This window comes from Poecilia reticulata, linkage group LG19, assembly GCF_000633615.1.
Source record: "Poecilia reticulata strain Guanapo linkage group LG19, Guppy_female_1.0+MT, whole genome shotgun sequence".
In the NCBI taxonomy this organism is placed as follows: Eukaryota; Metazoa; Chordata; class Actinopteri; order Cyprinodontiformes; family Poeciliidae; genus Poecilia; species Poecilia reticulata.
In genome coordinates this window covers 7,224,190-7,245,101 of record NC_024349.1, presented here as the reverse complement: position 1 = coordinate 7,245,101, position 20,912 = coordinate 7,224,190, and the positions used below count along the sequence as shown (strand labels likewise).

General features: G+C 36.7%; 1 protein-coding gene across 1 annotated transcript in view; it reads left to right on the top strand.

The window, feature by feature from the left end:
- LOC103481331 (protocadherin-15-like) overlaps positions 1-20,912 on the top strand; it is a 199,721-nt gene that overhangs the window by 69,471 nt on the left and 109,338 nt on the right. The window contains exons 9-12 of the mRNA XM_017310687.1: positions 5,818-5,926; positions 9,065-9,177; positions 13,369-13,575; positions 16,703-16,857. Of these exons, the coding sequence (XP_017166176.1) occupies positions 5,818-5,926; positions 9,065-9,177; positions 13,369-13,575; positions 16,703-16,857 (584 nt within the window). The remainder of the gene's footprint in view (positions 1-5,817; positions 5,927-9,064; positions 9,178-13,368; positions 13,576-16,702; positions 16,858-20,912) is intronic.

Here is a 20,912-nt window from a genome sequence, read left to right as displayed (position 1 = left end):
CCAAGCCTTGCCTTTTTTGTGTCTTTTGTTGTTATTAAAACCGTTTCTCTTCAAAGTCATTTAGCTGGCACCTTTGACTGAGCAAACAGAGAGCCCAGTGAATCAGAAAAGTATATTATTTAGGTCACAGGAACACAGAGACAGGGTGCCCATGATTTCCCAYAGTAAAAGAAAGATGGGAGCGGTGGAGTGAGGAAAGTAATGAGTGAGGAGGGAGAGTCAAGGTACTGTGAAAGTTTGAGTACCAATCAGACTGATAAGAAGTGACAACCTCAGAGCCTCTGAGCTAAGATAACTGCAGTATGCTCTCTGTGTCTTTCCCTATCACAGCCACACACACGCACTCATATACACAACAAGATGTCGGCCATTTGTGTCAAAGAGCCGACTGTCAGTAGGTGTTGCGCAGGCGCTTCCGAAACACTGCTGCCTTTGCAGCTCARAAAAGTGCAATCTATCAGGAAAGTAAAAAAAAAAAACCAACCCATTATTTGATCAGTACTGTAAAAAGCTAACCCAAGACGGATCATTTAATTTGTCATGACATCATCCCAGCAATTGATTGGTTTGAAATTGAACAAAGCAGAGCAAAGCTTYAAAGACTTCAGCACTGCATTTTAACTTCAGTTTGAAGCCATTTCTTATGCACTGCTGCAGTGTACGGACTCATGCAAATGGCCATTTGTTATTCTATTATGTGGATTGAAGATGGTTCATCTTTGTCCCACTGCTCATGCTGCGTGGTATTACTCGGTACCTGACAGAAGACCTCATCTGATCACTAAAAGCCAGAATGGTTTGTTCCCTCCTTCTATTGATCTCCTGACTTTTCTCAGGATCAGCCACCCTTGTCCCCCTGGGCTCCACTGTTTATGAAAAAATAAAAATAGCAGTCCTGCTTAGTGGTAATATCATTCATGTCGGCCTAATACTTGTTGCTGTTAGTCTTCCTGCTGATTCCGAGTGTTTGCTTACTTGATTCTGCCAGCATGTCTCTGGCAGAAAGCTTTGGAATCGCAGCGTGTTCGGAGCTTTACAGCATTACCCTCCCAGCTTGCTGTTTCTACCTGCTTTGGATCTACATTTTCATCTCTTTGTCCTGTGATTTTAGATATATCGGGCTGTGATTGAATGGTATTGTGCTGCAGCATGATGCCACGAGCGCCTGCTGCTCTCTGTTTCCCTGTCTCTGGCAGAAAAGCCCTGTGACTGTATTGTAATAGCACGAAAGTTGTAAAAATAACCTTATCTCAAACACCTCGAACGTAGGTAATCAAAATCTTGGACATGTTGTTGTAGCCTCACAGAATGATTAATATGTCAAGTGTTTCTTTTTTTTAAAATATTTTCGTAAAACACATGCAAAAACACATGCGCGGARAGAGACCTGTTTTAGCACGTCAACAGCTCTGAAAACTGTGAAAACCTTCAAATCACAATTGCACCTCATTTTGTTGCAAGCCAACACAATGAAGAGCATGAACAACATTTTTACTGCACTACATGTTGGTGACAGCATCACTTTGTACAAGTTCTTTTCTTCAGTGGAGGCAGGGAAGCTGGTTGAAGCTGATTGGAAAATAAACTGGGTTAAATACAGGACAATCCTGGGAGAGTTTCAACAGAAGCCCCAGTCAAAGTCCAGACCTAAATCCAACCGAGACTGACTTAATTTCTAAAGAACAGTGGCACATGTTGGACTCAAGATGTTCAAAGTCTTTAGAGGCTTGGCCTCCTATAGACTTGCAGCTGTTACTGTGGCACAAGGTGGTTYTTCAGAGGACTGAAAGGTCAAATACAAAYACAGACAACACTTATATATGTTTATACTTTAGTACATTTTGAAAACCATGTTTGTTTTATTTCTTTTCGCAGTTATGCGGCACTTTGTGTTGGTCTGTCACGTTAAAATCTCAATACAGAAAACATGAAAACGATCCATGGATGTGAACCTTTTTGYGAGGCTGTGAGCTTCTCCCACAAACTACTTCCTCATATACCTATAACATTTAAGCCATTGAAAAATGCATAGCTGCACCTTTTTAATAATGCACGCTAACACCTAAATCTCTGGTTGTCTTAAAATGCAGAAACAGCAAAAACTTTGATCAACAAATAACTTTGCAATCTAACTTACTCAGCTCAACAGCTGCAGTGACTACTGATAACAAATCCATTTTTTCTACAGGAACATCCACTGTTTATGCAGCTTGTCAGAAACTCTTTCATTTCCTTTTCATTAATGAGTCTTCTCATACCTCTTACAGTAGCAGCTTCTGTATATGTTGTCCAATGGCGTGCAYGGGCATGGAGTCTTTTGTAAAGTTGTTGTATGAGGGCCCCATGTAGTCTGACATACTTCTGTCCTTTTGTGTTGTGGAATTAACATGTTAAACATCTACAAAAAAACACTTTTTTTTCCAGTTGGAGACTTGATAGTTCCTTATGAGGTTAACTAACCTGCAGCCTCCCAAAACACATTGGTAACACTTTATTAGTTTTTTCCTCCAAACAGCGTACAGTATATATACACCGATTTTTGTAATCAAAACAATGTGTCAACCGGTTTGCCTGCTAGCTATGTTAATTTTTCACACTGTGCAACAGGATTTATTTCGAAAACAAAATGTTAGCATACAATTTTGCAAATACTGTTCTCACAAAGTTTAAGCAATTGTTTGAATTAAGCTCTTTAAATATACGTATTAGCAGTGATTACGTTTTGAATTCTTTTGCAATAATTTTGCATATCTCCTTGAATCTGAGGCTCATCCTGCAATGCACATCAGCAGATCTGATAAAAGGACTTTGAAACAGCTTTAAGGGTGCAAAGGTCTACTGTTTTATGCTGCACAGCCKCATGCAAAACAAGACATTATGATAAGTGATGAAAACTACTGTTACCGTGCATTTTGTGCTCAGCGTAAAGGTTCCCTGACAGAACAACAGAATTTTTTTCATARAAGTAAAGTGCTGTCAAAAGCAGTCAAAAGCCCTATTTTTAACACAGTCCTACTCAAAGTAAAGTGTTTTGCTTTTAGTGGCACCTGACAAAGAAAGGTTCAGCTTTCAGTGGAGATGCAAAGTGTAAAACAGATTCGTCTCTGTTGTTTTTCCAGCTTTTTGAAGGAGCGGACAAATTTACAGTGTGCTTAGTAATCAAGACATTTCATGAGTATATTACATTTCTGATTTCTGCATTTGGGGAAAAAGATGCCATGTTAGTTAAAGCATGTCTGAAAGAGGCTTTAAATGTGTTGCGTATTCTAAAAAGACCAGTAATGTTTATTTTAAACCCATAATGGTGTCAATAAGAAGTCATAAACAGCTTTGGGATGACTGACTCTTTTGCCTTTGTAGCTCTACATTTGTCGACTGTCAGTTTCTTTCTTTGTGCATTGCGAGGAGGAGTGTAAAATGCTGTCAGAAATATAAATTGTAATGATAGCACCTGTGTTGTCAGTGATCTGTCTTTGCCAGATTCCCCCTTTCTTCTTTCCTACATTTACATGCCTCTCTGCACCCTGTTTACCCTCAACTCCTGGCGGATTATTCTCCCTTCAATATATTTGCATACATTTTATTTTTCCTTTCGAGTTCATTACTCATCATGAGTTCATCTTTGCTGGATCCTCTCGCCTGTTCTCGCTCGCTGACTGGCAGCAGCAGAAAATGCTCAGTAATGGCTGTTAGATTTTTAAGTGCTGCATGACAGGTGCACCGCATTGTGTGATAGGAAGTGTAGAATCGAGCTGTTGTGCACAGCGTACTTTGCTGAAAGAAAGCATATCCCCCCCTTACAGATTTCTGCAGTTTTTTATTTTATTGTAAAACTTKGAAAATTTCATATTATCCAGCATTTTTAAATATTGTATAAATCGTTAGCAAATAAAGAAAACAATTTTGCAAGATTTTAAAATCACTCTGGAAGAAGTTTTATTTAGCTCCATTAAAGGCATTTCAAGCATTATTTKGTTGTTTAAGATCATAAAATAGGTCACTGCATTTCAATTGAATTKAATTTGGGCTTTGAMWAGGCTACATTTAGGCCCTTTTRAAGTAATTTTGGTAGAGTGGCCACTTTTAGGAAGATTAACCACTGTGCCAYGTTTTTGCCATTTATGGGTAATCACAGTATTTACAGAAAACCCAAAGCCTTAGAAATAACTTTCAATCATTCTTTTCATCTGTTGATGAATTTCTTTATATACAATATTGTTTAATATAATTATTAGRCTACTTTATGTTAGAAGAGAGGTTTTAGAGATTAGGTAATAATCTGGTTATGGTATGGTCAGTTAAATTGATCTAAATTCTCTAAACAATGYGGTTAATTCCAAATAATATTTAACTGGTGACAGTCAGTACTTTTCACACAGAGCCGGTAAGGTTTCAGAAGAAAAATGGCTTTTGTTTTTACTGGTATTTTTTTGTTTAATAGTTTTTAATAGTTTTGTGATCTGAAACATTTGAGTGTGACAAAACAGAAGGAATGTGTAAGGGAACAAACACTTTTTCACAGAACCGTGTATATGCACTCGTTTCTGAAGAGCCTTGGTGGGGATTGCTTTATATTTGATCTCTTTAGGGATTGTTGCTCTTACCTAGTAAAAAAAATTATTCCTTTTATCAAGTCGTCCCATTACAGACCGCAGCATATTGCACCAGTGTAAATCAGTATTATAGCCTGACCACAAACAGACACAGATGGAGTTTGTGTGCAGATAGAGAAAACATACATACAGAGAGGTAAAAAAAAGTGTCAAATATTGATTTTTAAAGTGTGCAATGATTTTTTTTTTTAACTTTGTTATGATTCCTTTTTATCTGTGAGAAATGAACAGCTATAAACTCTGTACGCTGCTGCAGGGCAGACATTTCCCAGGTACTTTTGAACAAATTAGATGGCCRTAGCTCCAGAAATATTACACACCCTTCATTATTTTTTCTCATTTTGTCCCATTACAAAGAAAAACKTGCATGACATTTATTGGTTTTATATGTGGTACCTCAATGCAKGTAATTGTGAGGTGAAAGTAAAATGTCAGTCATTATTTTTCAATACTTTCAGCAAAGCTCATAAAAAAATGACTATTTTACGATCAGTTTGCAGCAATCAGTAAAAAAAGATTTTGATTCTTTTCATGTGTATAATTCTAACCTGCACAGAGTGCATGGATACAATAATTGTGCAAAATAGTTCAATTGTCATTGCACAAAGCTCTGCAGTGGAAACCTTTTCCCTTGCTACTGCTCCCAAGCTGAATAAATTACTGAGAGTAAGACGTTGAGTGACGGCAGAGATGTAGAAACKTCCCGTATATGTACAGGACATTTGTATAGGGGAAACTTTGTGGAGAGGATTTGTGGAAATTGTGCAAATTTGGTGGGACCATTGTGACAAGATTAGCCATGAAAGCAGCATGTGTCCTGCACTAAGGGCTCAGTGAATGAAATWTGTTTCTCAAGTTATGATGAAATGGAACAAAACAGGAGATTRTGTGCATAAGCATTCACAATGTTTTTAGAAGATTTGTGTGCAAACTGTTGTTTCGCTATTTCAACCCATCTTGTGGGCATGCATGTCAACCAAAGTACTCTGGAGGAGTGGCAAAAGTCGATCGTCGATCTTCTTTCCTTATAAGTTACATTTTCAATGTCGCATTACGTTACTTGAACCTGCACCTGTATCACCTAAATAAGTTATGCTCTATATACGCAGACACATTTTTTTTTAAAATTTCAAATGACCTTCTTTGTAGTAGCTGATCTATTGATGTAGTAAACATTAGATGTTCTGCTTTGTTTTATTACCAGAATAAGACAAATCCCCTCAATGTGACCCCACCTATCCAAGCTGTGGACCAGGACAGAAACATTCAACCTCCGTCAGACAGACCTGGGATCCTGTACTCCATCCTTATTGGTAGGTTCAACTTTTGTGAGCTCAGATTTGTTCCACGAGGGGACAACAATAGAGTTTCACTCTTTTGCTGACGGTACTTTCAGCAGGCAAGGCTTAAAACATAATAGAGTTGTTGGCTTAATGAAAAGTAGGTTTGACACCTGCTAACAAGTTATTTCCAAAATGCACCTTTAACTTGACAGATGAGCGACATTCATTGGAACACACAGTCTAAATTGTAGAATATAAATGTATTTTATATAAAACAAATGTTGCACAAGAACGTTTGTTGATAAAGAAATCAATTTTTTTGAATTTTATCTTTGTGTTTTGTCCAAATTCCCTAGAGAATAACAGGGAACAATCAGATCTCTGACTCCATCGTCTTTCTTCCCGGCTTTCTTGATTTAAAGAGGTGTGGCAAAAGCAAAGGAGGTGGATTAGCAGTGCTTACAAACTGGCCACCAGAAATCTTTCTTGCCCACAGCATCATCATCCACAACTCTTTAAAGATACTTGAATGATATGAGTAACAACAACCTGTAATATTCCTTTGGAATTTATATATTTTTTAATTAATTTAAATAGAGTTTTTGGTGCAGTCATTTAAATGTTACAGTCAACACGTATCTATAAWGGAAATGAATTWCAAGGCTCTTRAGACRGTAAACAGTAGTTCACGTTAAGGCTAGAGAGAGAATGTTTTGGTTAATGTGTTAGGATTAGAAAATAAATGTAACTGTAATATGAAGAATCTCAGACTTTCTAACAAACTTTTAAAAAGGACAAAATAAATCAGCTTCTACTTTGCAATGCCGACAATTTATCATTCAAAAGATCATTTATTTTTCTGGTCAATTACAAAAACTCTAATATTTCAATTAAAAGTCTTTAGTTCCATCCCAGCACACTCAAGCATGAGGATAAAATGCTGTTTGGACTGAAAAACTAACWGTTGGGATACTATATAAGCCTGATGGTAACATTTACATCCCATTAAACCCATTTTGTGTGCTGACTGTACATATTGATTTCCGCTGCACGTCTCACTTCTTCCTTTGCTGAATTCAAGAGAAAACTATATATTTTTTTTATCATACTGAGAACGAGTCAGTCATAGTGCAATTATGTAAGTATGATAACCTTACATAGTTTCTAAATACTGTCCAGACCACTGTTACTGTAGAGTTATTATAGATATAAAAAWGGTTTTGCACTACACCATCCACAATACCCACCTCCCCTAACTCCATAATAAAGCTGTGAACAACCTTAAAATAAAGTTATACAGAGATGGTGACCCTACGACGTCACTTCCTCCTACAGCTACCCAGCAGTGAGCTGTGGATTTTGTTGTTGTTGTTTTTACCTTAAACTCCTCCTCCTSTCTCTGCATGGTGACAAGATGATCTTTGATTCTTTCACTGGCTGCTGATGTTTTCATGTTAAGAGAAGTTTTTTTTTTCAGTTGCCATTTCTTGACCTTTTAAGATCATCACGCGACCGCATTGCTTGAAAGGCAAGTTGTCTTTTTGTTCCCATTTTGAAAACTGCATGGGTTAGATGGGCCTCTGTGCCAGGTCATATTTAAATCTCAAGGGAAAACAGTGAGGTCTGCGTTACAAATGGAAAGTTTAAAGGTATCCTCATAACCTAAGTCTACTAAAATATGAATGTAAAAACAAAAGAAAACTGACTTTCTAAAGAAGAGGTTCAGTTCAATTCAAAATACTTTCTTAATCCTAAAGGGAAATTAAGTGTATCCCATGTTATCCAAGTTTTATCTTCTGTAGCGGTCAGTGTTACTGTAGATGTGAAGAAGCTTCTGACTGAATGGGCTCTGTTGTTGTATAACAGTTGTTTGAAGAGGATTCTCAAAGTTTTGAATAATGTTCTTCATTTTGTGAAAAATGCTTTTTCACTCAATCGTCTCCAGAGGTTTTATTTTTCACCTTAATCCTGATCCCACATAAGAAGGTAACAGCCCAGACGTCAATATCTGCAACATTCAGAATTAATTCAACAAATAATCCGTGGGGGTCACTTGAAGAGATCTCAAATTTGACAGATTTGGAGAAATATGATAAGGCATAGCAGGGAAATACTGCTAAGTTAAAATGTGTCATACTGTTGACCTTCTACAATAAAAAAAACTGGATGCCTAAGTTAAATTATGGGGTGTTTTGACAAAGTATTGGTTTAACAATGTGCAATTTTTTGCAACTCTAAATGTGCTACATTTATCTCCTCACAAATTAGCCTAGTTTTCTTTTCTTTTTTTTAAACCGTATTGTGAAAATGTCACTTTAAAAGTGGAAAAAGGTTTTGCAATTATTTCTCATGGCCTATTTTTTTTTTTAGATCACACAAGGCTGGTTTATTTAACAGGCTGTTTACACTTTTGAGATCTGCTTTATTACAATTTATCTGCTGCTTAATTTGAAAACAAACACTTGGAGGCTGATGAGTTTTGTTAGATAATCTGCTTTATCTGCTCTGGAAAACCTTGCAATGGAATCTTCTCAGGACATTTGTTGTAAATATATAATTAAATGATTTAAGACAAAAATAATACAAGAATTAAAACACTTACTGTAGAAAATGTACTTAGTACATTTTCTACTTAGGCTCCAAGCCAACATAATTTTAATATTTTGAACTACTGCAATCATTACTTTTGCCAAAAGCCTCAATCGATAAATCATTGACTTCACCTGAAATGGTCAGGATTAGATTTCTTTTACTAAAGCAGTAACTAAGGCAAGGAAAACAGTGTGCATCTGAGAACCCCCTCCGCCCAAATAATCAATGTGTGCTAAAAAAAGAAGTAACACACATTCATAGAGMTGCACAAGAGGCATATAATTTTGCACATGTGGCTGTGTTGGTTCTCTTCTTATGAGAACTTGATTTCCCCACAGAACAATGCCGCATTCAAAGCGTCATATATGAATGTGAGCTGTGCAGGCTCATCCCCTCCCATCGAAGGCCGAGATGAGAGAACGGGGAGGATTAGTCATGCCCTCCCTCCCTCACTCCATTCTTCACTTTCCCCCATGACACTCCAAACATACATATATTTTCTCCACCTCTCTCTTTCTCACTCACTGATGTTTTCCTACGTTCTGATTTTTGTTTGCTCTTTTTTTTTTTTCCCAGGCAAACCAGCATCCTATGCAGAATATTTCATCTTAAACAGAACCACAGCAGAACTCATGCTGCTGAAACCCATCGACAGGGAGCTCTACCGCAGATTTGATCTGGTTATCAAGGTAAGAGAAACAACAAGGGCACAGATTGCCTTTTTAAAGTTTGCTTTTTCTTTCCAAAAACACCAAACGTCCTAGGTCTTAGCATTCATATTCTGATACCTTTCAGTCMMACAATATGCTCAACTCTTACTCAGCTTATAATTTTCTCATAAGATTATTTGTCCGACAAAAAGTAGACTAGCATGAACGTTTTAATTTGGAGAATGTTTATCATCAAATTTATTCCGATTTGACAAGTTTGATTATCTTTTCTTTGTTTGTTGAGCCTGTGATGAAAATACACCACAAAATATTGATGGACTTCTCATCGGTTAAAGCTTCAAATAAAGTTTGTATTCAGTAATATTCTTCTGTTGGAATAAAAGATGAGATTTCAAACGAAGTCTGTTGGGATGGATAACACCCCAACTAATATCCGCAAGGAACAGAAAAAGAAKTRATTCAAACATCCCTACTTTTTACCCTCTTTATAGTCTTGCTAAATGATTTCAAGCTGAGGAAATAAAAAAAAWATATATCAATATACGCTAAGCAGAGGGCATTTAAAATTCCTTGATTTTTATTGTATTACATTTTGTATTTCTTAACTGACTTCTGCACTCTCWGTATGTCTTACTAAACTCGGGATGAAGGTACAGAGTTTTTCTCTGTAAGCATTAATTGTACAATAATAAATGACTTCCTTTATTAGTTGAAGTTATCAGTGAACACAGAGCACAAGATGTGATGAAGAAAACAAAACGTCCTCATAACTAATTCCTCATTAATCAGTTTAGTTCTTTACAGGCTGGAAGATCATGTGTTACATGGGTTCCAATGTATTATTTGTGAATTAGTGCTTCTTTAAAGTTTTTAAAAAAATCTTAATTAATGTATTTCTTGTCTTTGTGGTGTTATGAAAGAGTACAAAGTGTCCGTGCAGTGTAAGTGTAAGAGTTTGACTTTGAAACTCAACAAGTTGGTCAAATTCATCCTGTTCACTTTATGGATGACTGAATTGTTTTTCAGTGTTCATAAATTAAATKACACAATGTTTCGTAATGCTCAGAGTTACGCTTGTAAATCTTAGAATTCATGAAGTAGATCAAAGTAATCTGGAATACTAATAATTTGATAWGAAACCTTATATATCTCGTCTTCCTGTAACAGAGATGCTCCAAATTGTGTACTGCCTTGACCTGTCAGTAACCYGTTAGTAGTTAATTAAAATTTTGTAATATTCGGATCAGGCACAATGTTAACTTTTCTAATTAAGAGTATTCATTAGTAAAAAAGCAGGGTTTTTTTTACATTTTAACACAAGAAAATGAGAACTGAGTCTGTTCTGTCTGGAAAACAGATCCACATGAACTGCAGTCTCCRCATGTTTTGCTGAAAGAAAATTGATCCTTAACCTCAAAATTTCATCTTCCACCATGTTGTATGACAGAGCGCAAAAATAGTTACAGTCTTAATATTTTCCAAACACGTCTCAATCTGTTTCGGGTTTTTAAAACGACTTTTAACATTTCTGTGTCACTGATTTTGAAACTGATGTTCTTCCTTCATTTACGGCTTCCATTCTAAAGAGTATTGTTCTTAGACGTGTAAGTAGTTGACTGAGAAGTGTATCATTTTCACAACTAGGTGATAGTTCACCAATCCATCACAGGGATATTTTTGATATATAGTTGTAAATTTTTATTACAACTAAAGGTAACAAAATTACTTTATTGTGGCACTATGTGCTTGGAAAATACATAATACCGTCCCTTTAGCAAAACTTGTCTTGTTTAATGGCAGCCTTAAAATAAAAAGGGAAATGACAGCCCTGCTGGGATTTGCATTAGRATTCCAATTTCRCATAGAAAAYKTGTGTTTTTGCCTCCTAGATTCCACATACATCACTCTATAAATATGACTCCCAAAAAACAAAAACCTTGAAATGGTTGTTGCATTTACTATAGTTGGTACCGAGGGCAAAAGGATACACTTGGAAAGGATTAACAGCTTAATTCATAAATGGATCAAATTTGCTAAATTGCAGAATGCAAACAAAAAAGGGGGCTATAAATATGATATCTGCTAAAGGCAACTCAATAGTGTCTTTAATCCAAACACTACATATAATATTTGTAAAAATATATATTTGTTATGAGGTTCTAGAGGAGCTTTGCAAAGCCACGAGACTCTGTGCAGAAGTTCAAGCACCAGAAAGAAGTCTGGYTGTGCCAATTATTTGAGCTGTAGAGCAAAAATCATAAATATCTTTAAACAAATMACAGTTATCTGTTTTGACATTGAGCCCAGGATGGAGTGAAAGTGCTCCTGCTGAATAAAGTCAGGATGGGAATTATGTGAAGGCTGAAACCTTTGACCCTGTTAAACAGCAAACGATGCTCACCAATTTGTTCTAAATCACTCCATCTATTCCTAGCTATGAATAAAATGGGCTAAACTAGTTGAATAATAAAAAGTAAGTCTTGAAAGTAGCAAACTGCATTAAATAGGTAGCTAAGCTCTGAGGTTGATTGTATCTTTATTCTGGCAGAAAGGATTATAGAAACTTTTACTCCGACACAGAAGGGGAGTCTAAGAAAAGCGTTCTGCTAGCTGACAGCATGACGTAAAACCTCCAGCTTTGTTTAGTCATGGGCATATTTTACATTAAGAATCATCAAAGTAATTATGATTGATTGAATTATGAAACTATTGTCATTACAAAGGATATAACCTTGTGTTCTAKTGTAACTATGAACAATTTGTGGTATTCGCAGGATTRAAAATCACACTGAATAACTGTAAACATAAATAAAAGCAGTTTTCTGCTTGGGGTGAGATCAGAGTATATTATGTTGTTTTCACATCTCTGCTAAAATGCCAATTTTTGTGATACATAAGTTGCGCAATGTCAAACTTGATGAATAAGTTCCTCTTTGTCTTCAGGGTTCTAGCAAAAGTCTCATAGTTTTCTGCCAGTGATATTTCATCACTTTGACTGAAATCCCAGTTTCCTAATGTTCCCGCCAACATCATTTCACGTATGTGTGTTTTGTACTTTAAGGAGATGGAGATAGGTCTTTGGGTGTCWCCTTGACCAGTTCCTGCACATTTGTTTTTCAAATTTACAGCAACATATATTTTTATGAAAATGTCACAGTTAAAACATTTTTTTTTTTTTTTACTTTATAAGGTGTCGTTGTGTTACATTATCATTTTAGTTTGTTTTCATTTGTGTTGYATAGATAATATGCCACTTAGAGCAGCAACAAGTTGTGAAATAATGCACCGTTTACATCAAAAAGCCATTAATTTGAACCAGTGTGTGAACAATATTTATATCCAGTCTGTCACACAAATTTATGACTCCTTAACATTACCTTGCTTTGCATTTTTGCTTCAGTCATAATTGCTGTACCATATTAAAAGCACTGCAACTTCCTTCACCAACACATCAGATCGATAGGAAAAAAAAAACATTGGCCCTGAAAATATAATTTCCATCTGAACATAAGAGAAAACATTTCAAGTTTGAAATGCTTTCTAATATCACAGAGAGTACCCAGAGTACACATCTTATAAATATTTCAGCTTWGACTGAAAGGATTCAAACAGACACCAATTCAGACAGAAGGTTTGATGATCTCCTGTTTTCCTGCTGAGTTGATGTTAGCCTTTTTAGATTGGCTTTAATCTATCTAGGGGATGCAAATTGCATSAGGAGACCAAAGAACTCAAGAAAGGCAGCATTTTCAGATTTGTTTTTGCAGTAATAGGGTCGRATGTTCTGAGGATGRCCAGACCGAGGAAAAAGTTCCGTTTTAATGAGACTAACAGCTCCAAAGTAGAAAAAGTAAGTTTTACCTCTAATACATTCTGTTCAAACTTCTCTCTTTGTATTGGCTTTRAAAGAAAAAAATCCAAACCAATTAATTTGCATACTCTCTTACCACCGATCATCTACAGGAGCGTGGACATGGTTTTGCTTCTAAAATGACGACGAGACGAGTATTTACTCAACTTAAAAAAAGTTGTGATTTTGTACAACTTATTAATTGCTCATTAAAGAACATCCCAGGTTAATGTATTCTTACCACTTAGACATTAAAATTGTGCAGTCGTGATGGGTTGCACTGCATTTGGGTTTCCTAATTGGTCGGTAACAGGAAGTCTGCAACAAAAAAAAGCCGCTCCATTCTGCCCTGTCTCTAGGCGGAGCAGGACAACGGTCACCCCCTGCCAGCGTTCGCCAACCTTCAGATYGAAGTTCTGGATGAAAACAACCAAGCACCGTATTTTTTGGAGTCTGGTTACCATGGATACGTCAGTGAGGCTTCGCCAGTCGGAACCACCATTGCTACCAACGTCACTCTATCGGCTCCCCTCACTATAATAGCTTTGGATAATGACGTGGAGGAGGTAAGCATGTTATTATAACAATACGTTATTCATGGTTATGGAGCAGTCTTCACAGCTATTGAATTTTCTTACATTTTTGGTATAACAATAAAAGTTTATCGTTTTGAAGTTTATGATCATGCCCTTCAACGTACAGCTGTTTTTATATTGAGATTAAAGTGTGCACAGGGGATCTCTCTGTTGATTAGTGACTTCTGAAGACAACTGCTTGCATTGCATTTTATTTAGGGGAGTCGGTAAAGGAGGCTCAATGGATGCCACACTGGAGATTCTGTTTTTAATGTGATCAAATGTTAAAATATATTTTTCTGAAGAGTTAATTATACAGTTTGTTTTTTTTATGCTTTTGTTGTAGCTGAAACCCAATCAGATGCCTGTAGGTATCATCTGAGTTGTGTGTTGACTCTATTTCCTTTCTCTTAATTTTCAACTAGCAATGCGGACAAGGACACCAAAAGTTTACTTAAAATGTTTAATATTCATTAAACCATGTCTATGGTGTTTCAACTGTGCATGTGGTGATTTAATGCATACATATTCTGGCTTAAGACTGTATTGAACTAACATGAAAAAGTTTTAATATCCTACTTAAAATGTTYGCACTATTTTAAATTAGGATTCTTTTTAGCTTGCAGAGAAGTTACTGATAGATCTCACTGCACAGCTTTCAGTCAGGCGGCCAATAGAAAATGATCTCCAGAAGCACACTGTATACTAAATGGACGAATCAACCATTAGTCAGTTTTAACAAGACAGATGAGGACAAGTAAAGACATTTCTTCATGTCATTGAACGATAAAGGAGATGTGTAATTTTCTGTCCTTGAGGTTTACTCTACAGTCAGAATTAGAATTTCGCTGTTCTGGTTTTAAAAGACCCTTTGGCTCTTTGCTTCCTTTATGACTCAAAACTAAATTGCTCCCTTGGGCAATAGTATATAATAACATAAGCATATATAATAACACGTTGGAAGCATTTCCATGCAGGCATGAGAAGGACTCTAACATATTTAAGTGCCCACCTCTTTCCTGCTCTTCTCCCCACTGAATCTCAGCTTTGTGCTTTGCTTGCAGTGTTTGAAGTGGCCTATCTAAAGTGCCTGTGAATCTGACAGTAAAACCGTTTGGCTCTTTAAATTACCTCCCAGTAATAATTGAGATTTTACAGTGCCGCAATATTGTTATCGCCGACGCATCCCCGACAGCTGAGTTTAAGATGTAGTGAAGACATTTTGWCAAAAACAAGCTTTGGTTCATTGCTGTCTAAAGGTCTCCCCCCAGCAGGGGTTGGTGTTTAGGAAGGATAATGTGTCAGGGTGGGATCTTTAGTTTAAGGCAATTGATAAACAACTGGTTATTTTTAGTATTCCCATCCCTGGTATTTCCCTCTGCAACAGGCACCAACAATGATGATTAGTCCTAATAGCTGTTATCCACTGTCTATCACTTTTTATTTATGTTTCTGCATGCTAATGTACGTTCCTGTGTGTTACTGTTTAAATGTGTGTATGCATGTGTGTGTTCATGCTTATTTATGGCTCAATATCCACAACAGCAACATCGACAAGATTATCAGGCCCCCTACCCTGCTGAGCCAGCCTTATCTGGAATGAGAAGAGCTCTCTCTCTCTCTCGCTCACTCGCTCTCACCCTCTCTCTCTAACACAGAAACACACACACTCATATATAAACACACAAACAARAGATGGTTGTTTGGAAATGCCAGAGCAGGCCATACATGAGAATTGCCTCTTCATCACTGAGTGTGGCGTGCATTTGCAGACATTTACAATTCGCTGTTAGGAAAGTTTTAATGTGTGGAAATCAATTGAGATTTTATTTTTTTCTATTCAGAATTTTCCCTTTTTTTTTCGGGGTGRGSGGTAACTCTTAGTTATTCCTCCTGCAGATGTTCTTGTGCTTAGGTAGGGCATTGACCTTTGTTCTGAAAGACTTTTATTAGCACGATATGGAACACCTGGTGATTCCTTAAGTTACTTAAAGCTCGACTTCCAACAAACTTGCCTCTGCTCCCTCCGCAGGTTTCGTGTCATGTTTCGTTTCATAATTCTATTTAGAAGAAGCCACGGTGTGCATCAAAGCACATACTGTGAAGGCTTTAGAAAAGCCCGCTTGCCAATTTCACACAGCAGAACATCTAAACAATCTAAACAAATATCATGGGTGTTCTCCTAGAAAATTAGGCAGTGACCTTACATTAAGGCGGTATTTATTAAAGACCCATAGTTGTTATGAATTTGCTAAAAGGCKCCACCATGTCSCATGTAAAAGTTCTAAAGAAATCATTCATTAGAGTTTCAAACTGTGAGACCTGGAAAACATAACACAACTAAACATTTGACATGAAATTCAAAAGTTTAACCCATGTAGAGTATTATTATACATATGGGGTTTGTTATATTCCTATGTTCTGGACAGGCCACCAGTCTGTTACAAGGGCAAGCTACTGTGCTTACATTAACTTCTACAAGAGCAATTTCGGGGAACCAATACACCCAATAGTCATGCTTTTGGACTGTGGGAGGAAACCAGAGTACCTGGAGAGAACTCTTGCATGTACAGAGAGAATACACAAACTCCATGCAGACTGGGATTTAAACCCAGGATTTGAAGCATCTGACTTTAGCAACGGTAAACCAGCAAAACCATTTAAACCTTGTCAGGCTTGTTTGTTTTTCTGCAGAGTAGCAAAGATCCTGCCAGATAAGAAACATCTTCCTCAGTGCCAACTGCAGTCCACCAACCTGTTGAGCTGTTTTTATTACCTAATTATACCAACCCAACATAACTCAAGAACTACTTCTTCCTTCAAAATTAGAGTTATAGACATAGATGCAGCAAAGTGTTTAGCCTTGAACACTCACCCTTTTCTCAAGGACACTTTATATTAGTTTACATTTGCTTTTCCAGGCAGTGAAACACTCATAGACACTTTATACCAACAGACCTCACTTTGACAAGATCTTGGGGCAAAATCTCATACATCAAAATTTTGCTTGTTTTCCTAATCTTCTATCAAGGATCTATCAAGTTTAAATAAGCCTCTATGAGTTCCTCGTTGTTGATACACCTCCATTGTGTAAAATACCTCTTTTTGTCTTTCACAGGCCCGGGATCCACAGCTGCACTTTTCTCTGGACAGTTATTCTCATGTTTTTTCTATATCAACTACTGGGATAAGAAGATATCTCACGCTGTTGCAGCCTGTAGACAGAGAAACACAAGACTCCTATACATTCACGGTAATACACAGGCTCAATATGTGTGCGTGTGTGTGTGTGTGTTATTGTAAAAAGGAAAACTACTTGCATCAGGGGAAAGTAGGGAGAGAAAACTTGCAGCGTTGAAAAGGCAGTTTTATCTGAAAGAATATTAGAACTGGAAGCAAAATTAGGAGGGAGTTGTGCAAAATTGCAGAGCAATGGGGAAAAAAAGAATGTGGGTAGACAAAGAGGATAAGCATTTTACAAACCATTAAAGACAGAGTTGCAGAAAAGCATGGTGTGGAAAAAAATCATTAAGATTCACGTGTTGTGAAGGAGGAGGTTGCACAGAACACAAGCAATACATTTAACATAAAGGGAAGAATGAGTAGAACAAGAATGACAAAATGCCGGATTAACTCTGCTTTGTGCCTTTGTTTTTATGAAGCATAATCCAGAAAACATTCCCCTCCTCTGCTTTTTGTGTCCATCTTGGCAAATAAGTCGACATTAATATGTTTTAGTCTGTTTATCGCTTGCTTATGAATTCAGCAGCAAAAACAAAAACTTCAGCAGCTGAACCGACYTTAGCAATGCTATGGGGAATGAGTTTGAATTRCAGTCACCGTCCACAGGATTTCATTATGGAGGCCTTTACTCATTTACAGTAATATCCAATGTAGTCTGYAACATACAATAAGGAGAGAATACATTTAGCCCATTTCCATTTGAAGTATATTTTTCATGTTGGAAGATCATTGCACTATACCATGACCATATTGCTGGTCGAGAAAATATATGTCTTTAATAGAAGGGAAAGTGTTGCAAGAGTTATCTGCTGTGGGACCAATACTGAGGGGCCATAAACCATCGACAGAACTCAATTTCAAATAATCAACACTCCCTCCCTTTAAGCATGGAGTACAATGATTATACTTGTTTCTTGTTGAAACAGCACCTTCTTCCTGGGTCGCATGCCCGTAAGTTAACTCTTCTATCACTCTGTGACGAGACAGACCCTGCATAAGACTTTTTTATTGTGTATACTTATCTCCATTAGTTTCTCACTGCCCTCCCCTCCTATTGTTTTTTGTTTTCTTCCATTCATTGGATCTGTTAAGTGCATTCAACTTCAATGTGATTTTATTGGCCTTGCACTGAGACGCTGCCCTTTGCCAAGCAGAACATCTTAATATGAGGCCCTCATCATGTGCAGTAATCCACTGATTCTTCATCTAGCTGCAATCTRCTAATTCCACTCTGACAACAGAGACGGTGTGTGTTTTTGTGTGAAGCTGTGAAACRAAATACATAACTTTATGTGCCCTTGAGTGTGCATTCAGCAATTTGGAAGTTAAAGATGGAAAAGCAGAAGGTCTGGAGTATTGATTGAAAGTCAGAGGTATACTGTAATCATTATGAAAGCCTTGGAGAAGAAATTAAACTCTGACTGGAAGAAAGAGAGTGCCATGAGACACGGAGAGCCATATCCATCAGAAAGGAGTCAATCAGCTTCTTGGCAGATGAGCCTGTGAAGAAGATTGGTATCAGTAAAGACCATTATTTTTTTGTTGATATTTACAGATAGAGATTCATAAAACATAGGGAAAATAATATATATGGCAATTAGGATTGGAGAGAGTAAATACAACGCAAAGGGGTTCTAAACATTGTGATAAAGATATTTTAACTTCATCAGCACAATGTGCAACATGAATCCTTTGCAAGCATTAAGCCACTAGGTGATTTTACACATAAGCAATTTTTGACACACTGTTCCTTGTTTATTTTTGAGTGCTTCAATTTTGACAAAAGATTAAGGTTTACAGCTGTCAAAAATGTGTTKGAATTCAGTAAATTGAAATGATAAATGGTTTTGTTTGGCGAGATGAGAAMACGTAAAATACAGTTTACGGAGGATAGAGATTTATGTATTCAAAGAAACAGTATTATGTATTCAAACAAATATACAAACATCTATTGCTTTCATTCAAATGAGGCAGGTTTTTCACAMAGGTGTTGTTGCACAAGGAGAAACAAAAAATATCTGAATGACTCAATAAATCCAATTTACAGCTGCTAGTTTAGCAAAAGCAAGCAAATCTAAACAACTTTTTAAATAATCTTAGTGGTGTTGGCATTAGCACACTACAGTACAAGAGATATAGTGCATATTTTAGTAATTTAATAAATAAACTTACAGTTAATTGTGTACCATTTCTGCTCTTCAAGAAAAAACTAGTTTACTGGCCTAAATCATGAAATATTTTAACTCAAAGAATATGAGTTTAAGTGAAGATTATTTTTCCTAAGTCTATTCTCTAGAAGCAAAACATGAAAAGAGTCACTTCTCTCAGTGAAGGCATATATAGTCTGCAGGAACAARAAAAAAAGTTTTTCACTTACAGTGGCAACAGCAAGAACAAAATCTTTTTTGCTGTAGACAAGACATTTCATATTTCACAGGAACTCRAGTACAAGAAAGTCCTGGGAAGCCCTCAACTGCATCATTTGTCAGTGTAGTAAATGTCTCCCYTTAGAAGTATCGGACCAATCAACACTGCACATAAAAAACCCCAACTTCTTCCTTGTTCATGTGCCAATAGCAAGCGGCCATAACTATTGGGAGAGCAAGGCTAAGAGACCAGAATCGTGTCATTTTATAAACGAGAACAAATTTCCCTTTTCCTGCAGAGAWTGTGTAGGTGGAGTATGTGAATGTATAGGCAGAATGACGCCTGCTCGGTCTCATCTGGGGAAATAAAATCATTTCTGGTTYTCTCTTTTGATGTCAGATGAAACAAAATTGAATTGTTAGTCTAAAATGATGCAGCCTTCACCCACCGTAATAAAACAATCAATCAACCCCAAGAGAAAAACCTAACGGTCAATTATGGATTTGGGAACCTAATGCTGTAAGGTTGGTTTACTGCCAATGGAACAGACACCTTAATCATGGTAAATGGCATCATAAAAAATAACTTGGAACGTCAAGATACTCAACAGCAATGTTAGGCATYCTGCAGAAAAACTAAGTATTTGGCTGTGTTGGAAAATTCAATATTACAATGAAACCTAAAGAGTAGAAATGTTTAACCAATGAAAAACATAAATGCTTTCTAGCCGTCCAGCCAACTTGAATGTTCCAACTTCAAGGTAATGGAAAATCTGTAATTATTTATAGTGAGGCTATAATTTTGAAATGCTCTCAGAGAACTGGAGAATATTTTATTTAAAAAATGGTAAAAGTTAACATGCAAACATGCAAAACTTGTATTTATGTAGCTTTGCAGTATGCATTTGATATACCCATGTAGGAGTATCTATAATTGTTTAATTGCCTTAACAGGCYTTTTCATTTACTGAAAAGGAGATGAATGATTTTGGGAAAAACATTACTTTTGTCCTAATGTAAATAAAAAAAAACATTAGTTATGTATTCCCAAAACCATATAACTTGTGCATTCCTAGCTTTCATGAGATGCCTCTGATATTTCCAAAGAGAGAAAAAAAAAATTTTGCCAGGGCTTTACTGTGTGCTTTACATAAATCAATGACTAAGAGAACACAATACAACTGTCACCACTTTAGTATAAATAGCCATTTTTACTGTAGCCAAGCAACAGGAAATATATTTTTCCTGCTTTTCACTTCAGGCATAAGTTTGTGAAACAGAAGTGGGCCATTCTGGCAACCATCCAGTGTGTGAGAGTCCAAAAAAACACTGTGAATGACCATCCTCTTCATGTGTAAAATGACCCAGGGAGACAAACAGATACATCAAACAGCTGCGTAAATAATGGAAGCTCAATGCGACTTTACCAGATAAACWMATTCCTCACTTGTCTGGCTGCACCACRCACTTGCAGACCTATAATGAGCGGACCTTGTCCCTAATATTCAGCTAAACATGCAGGGAAAATTCATGGTCCATGTTGTTTTTGTAAGCTGGTTTAAAACAAAAACTTCTCAAAGGAAACTACACACAATAAAATCTCAAGAACACGTTCAGAGCACAMACCAAATGCTGAATATTACATGTTTCTTGTGTTTGTTTTTACTTTTTGCATTGATCTGTTGTTTTTTTTCTCTCGTGTTTTTGCCTCCACAGCTG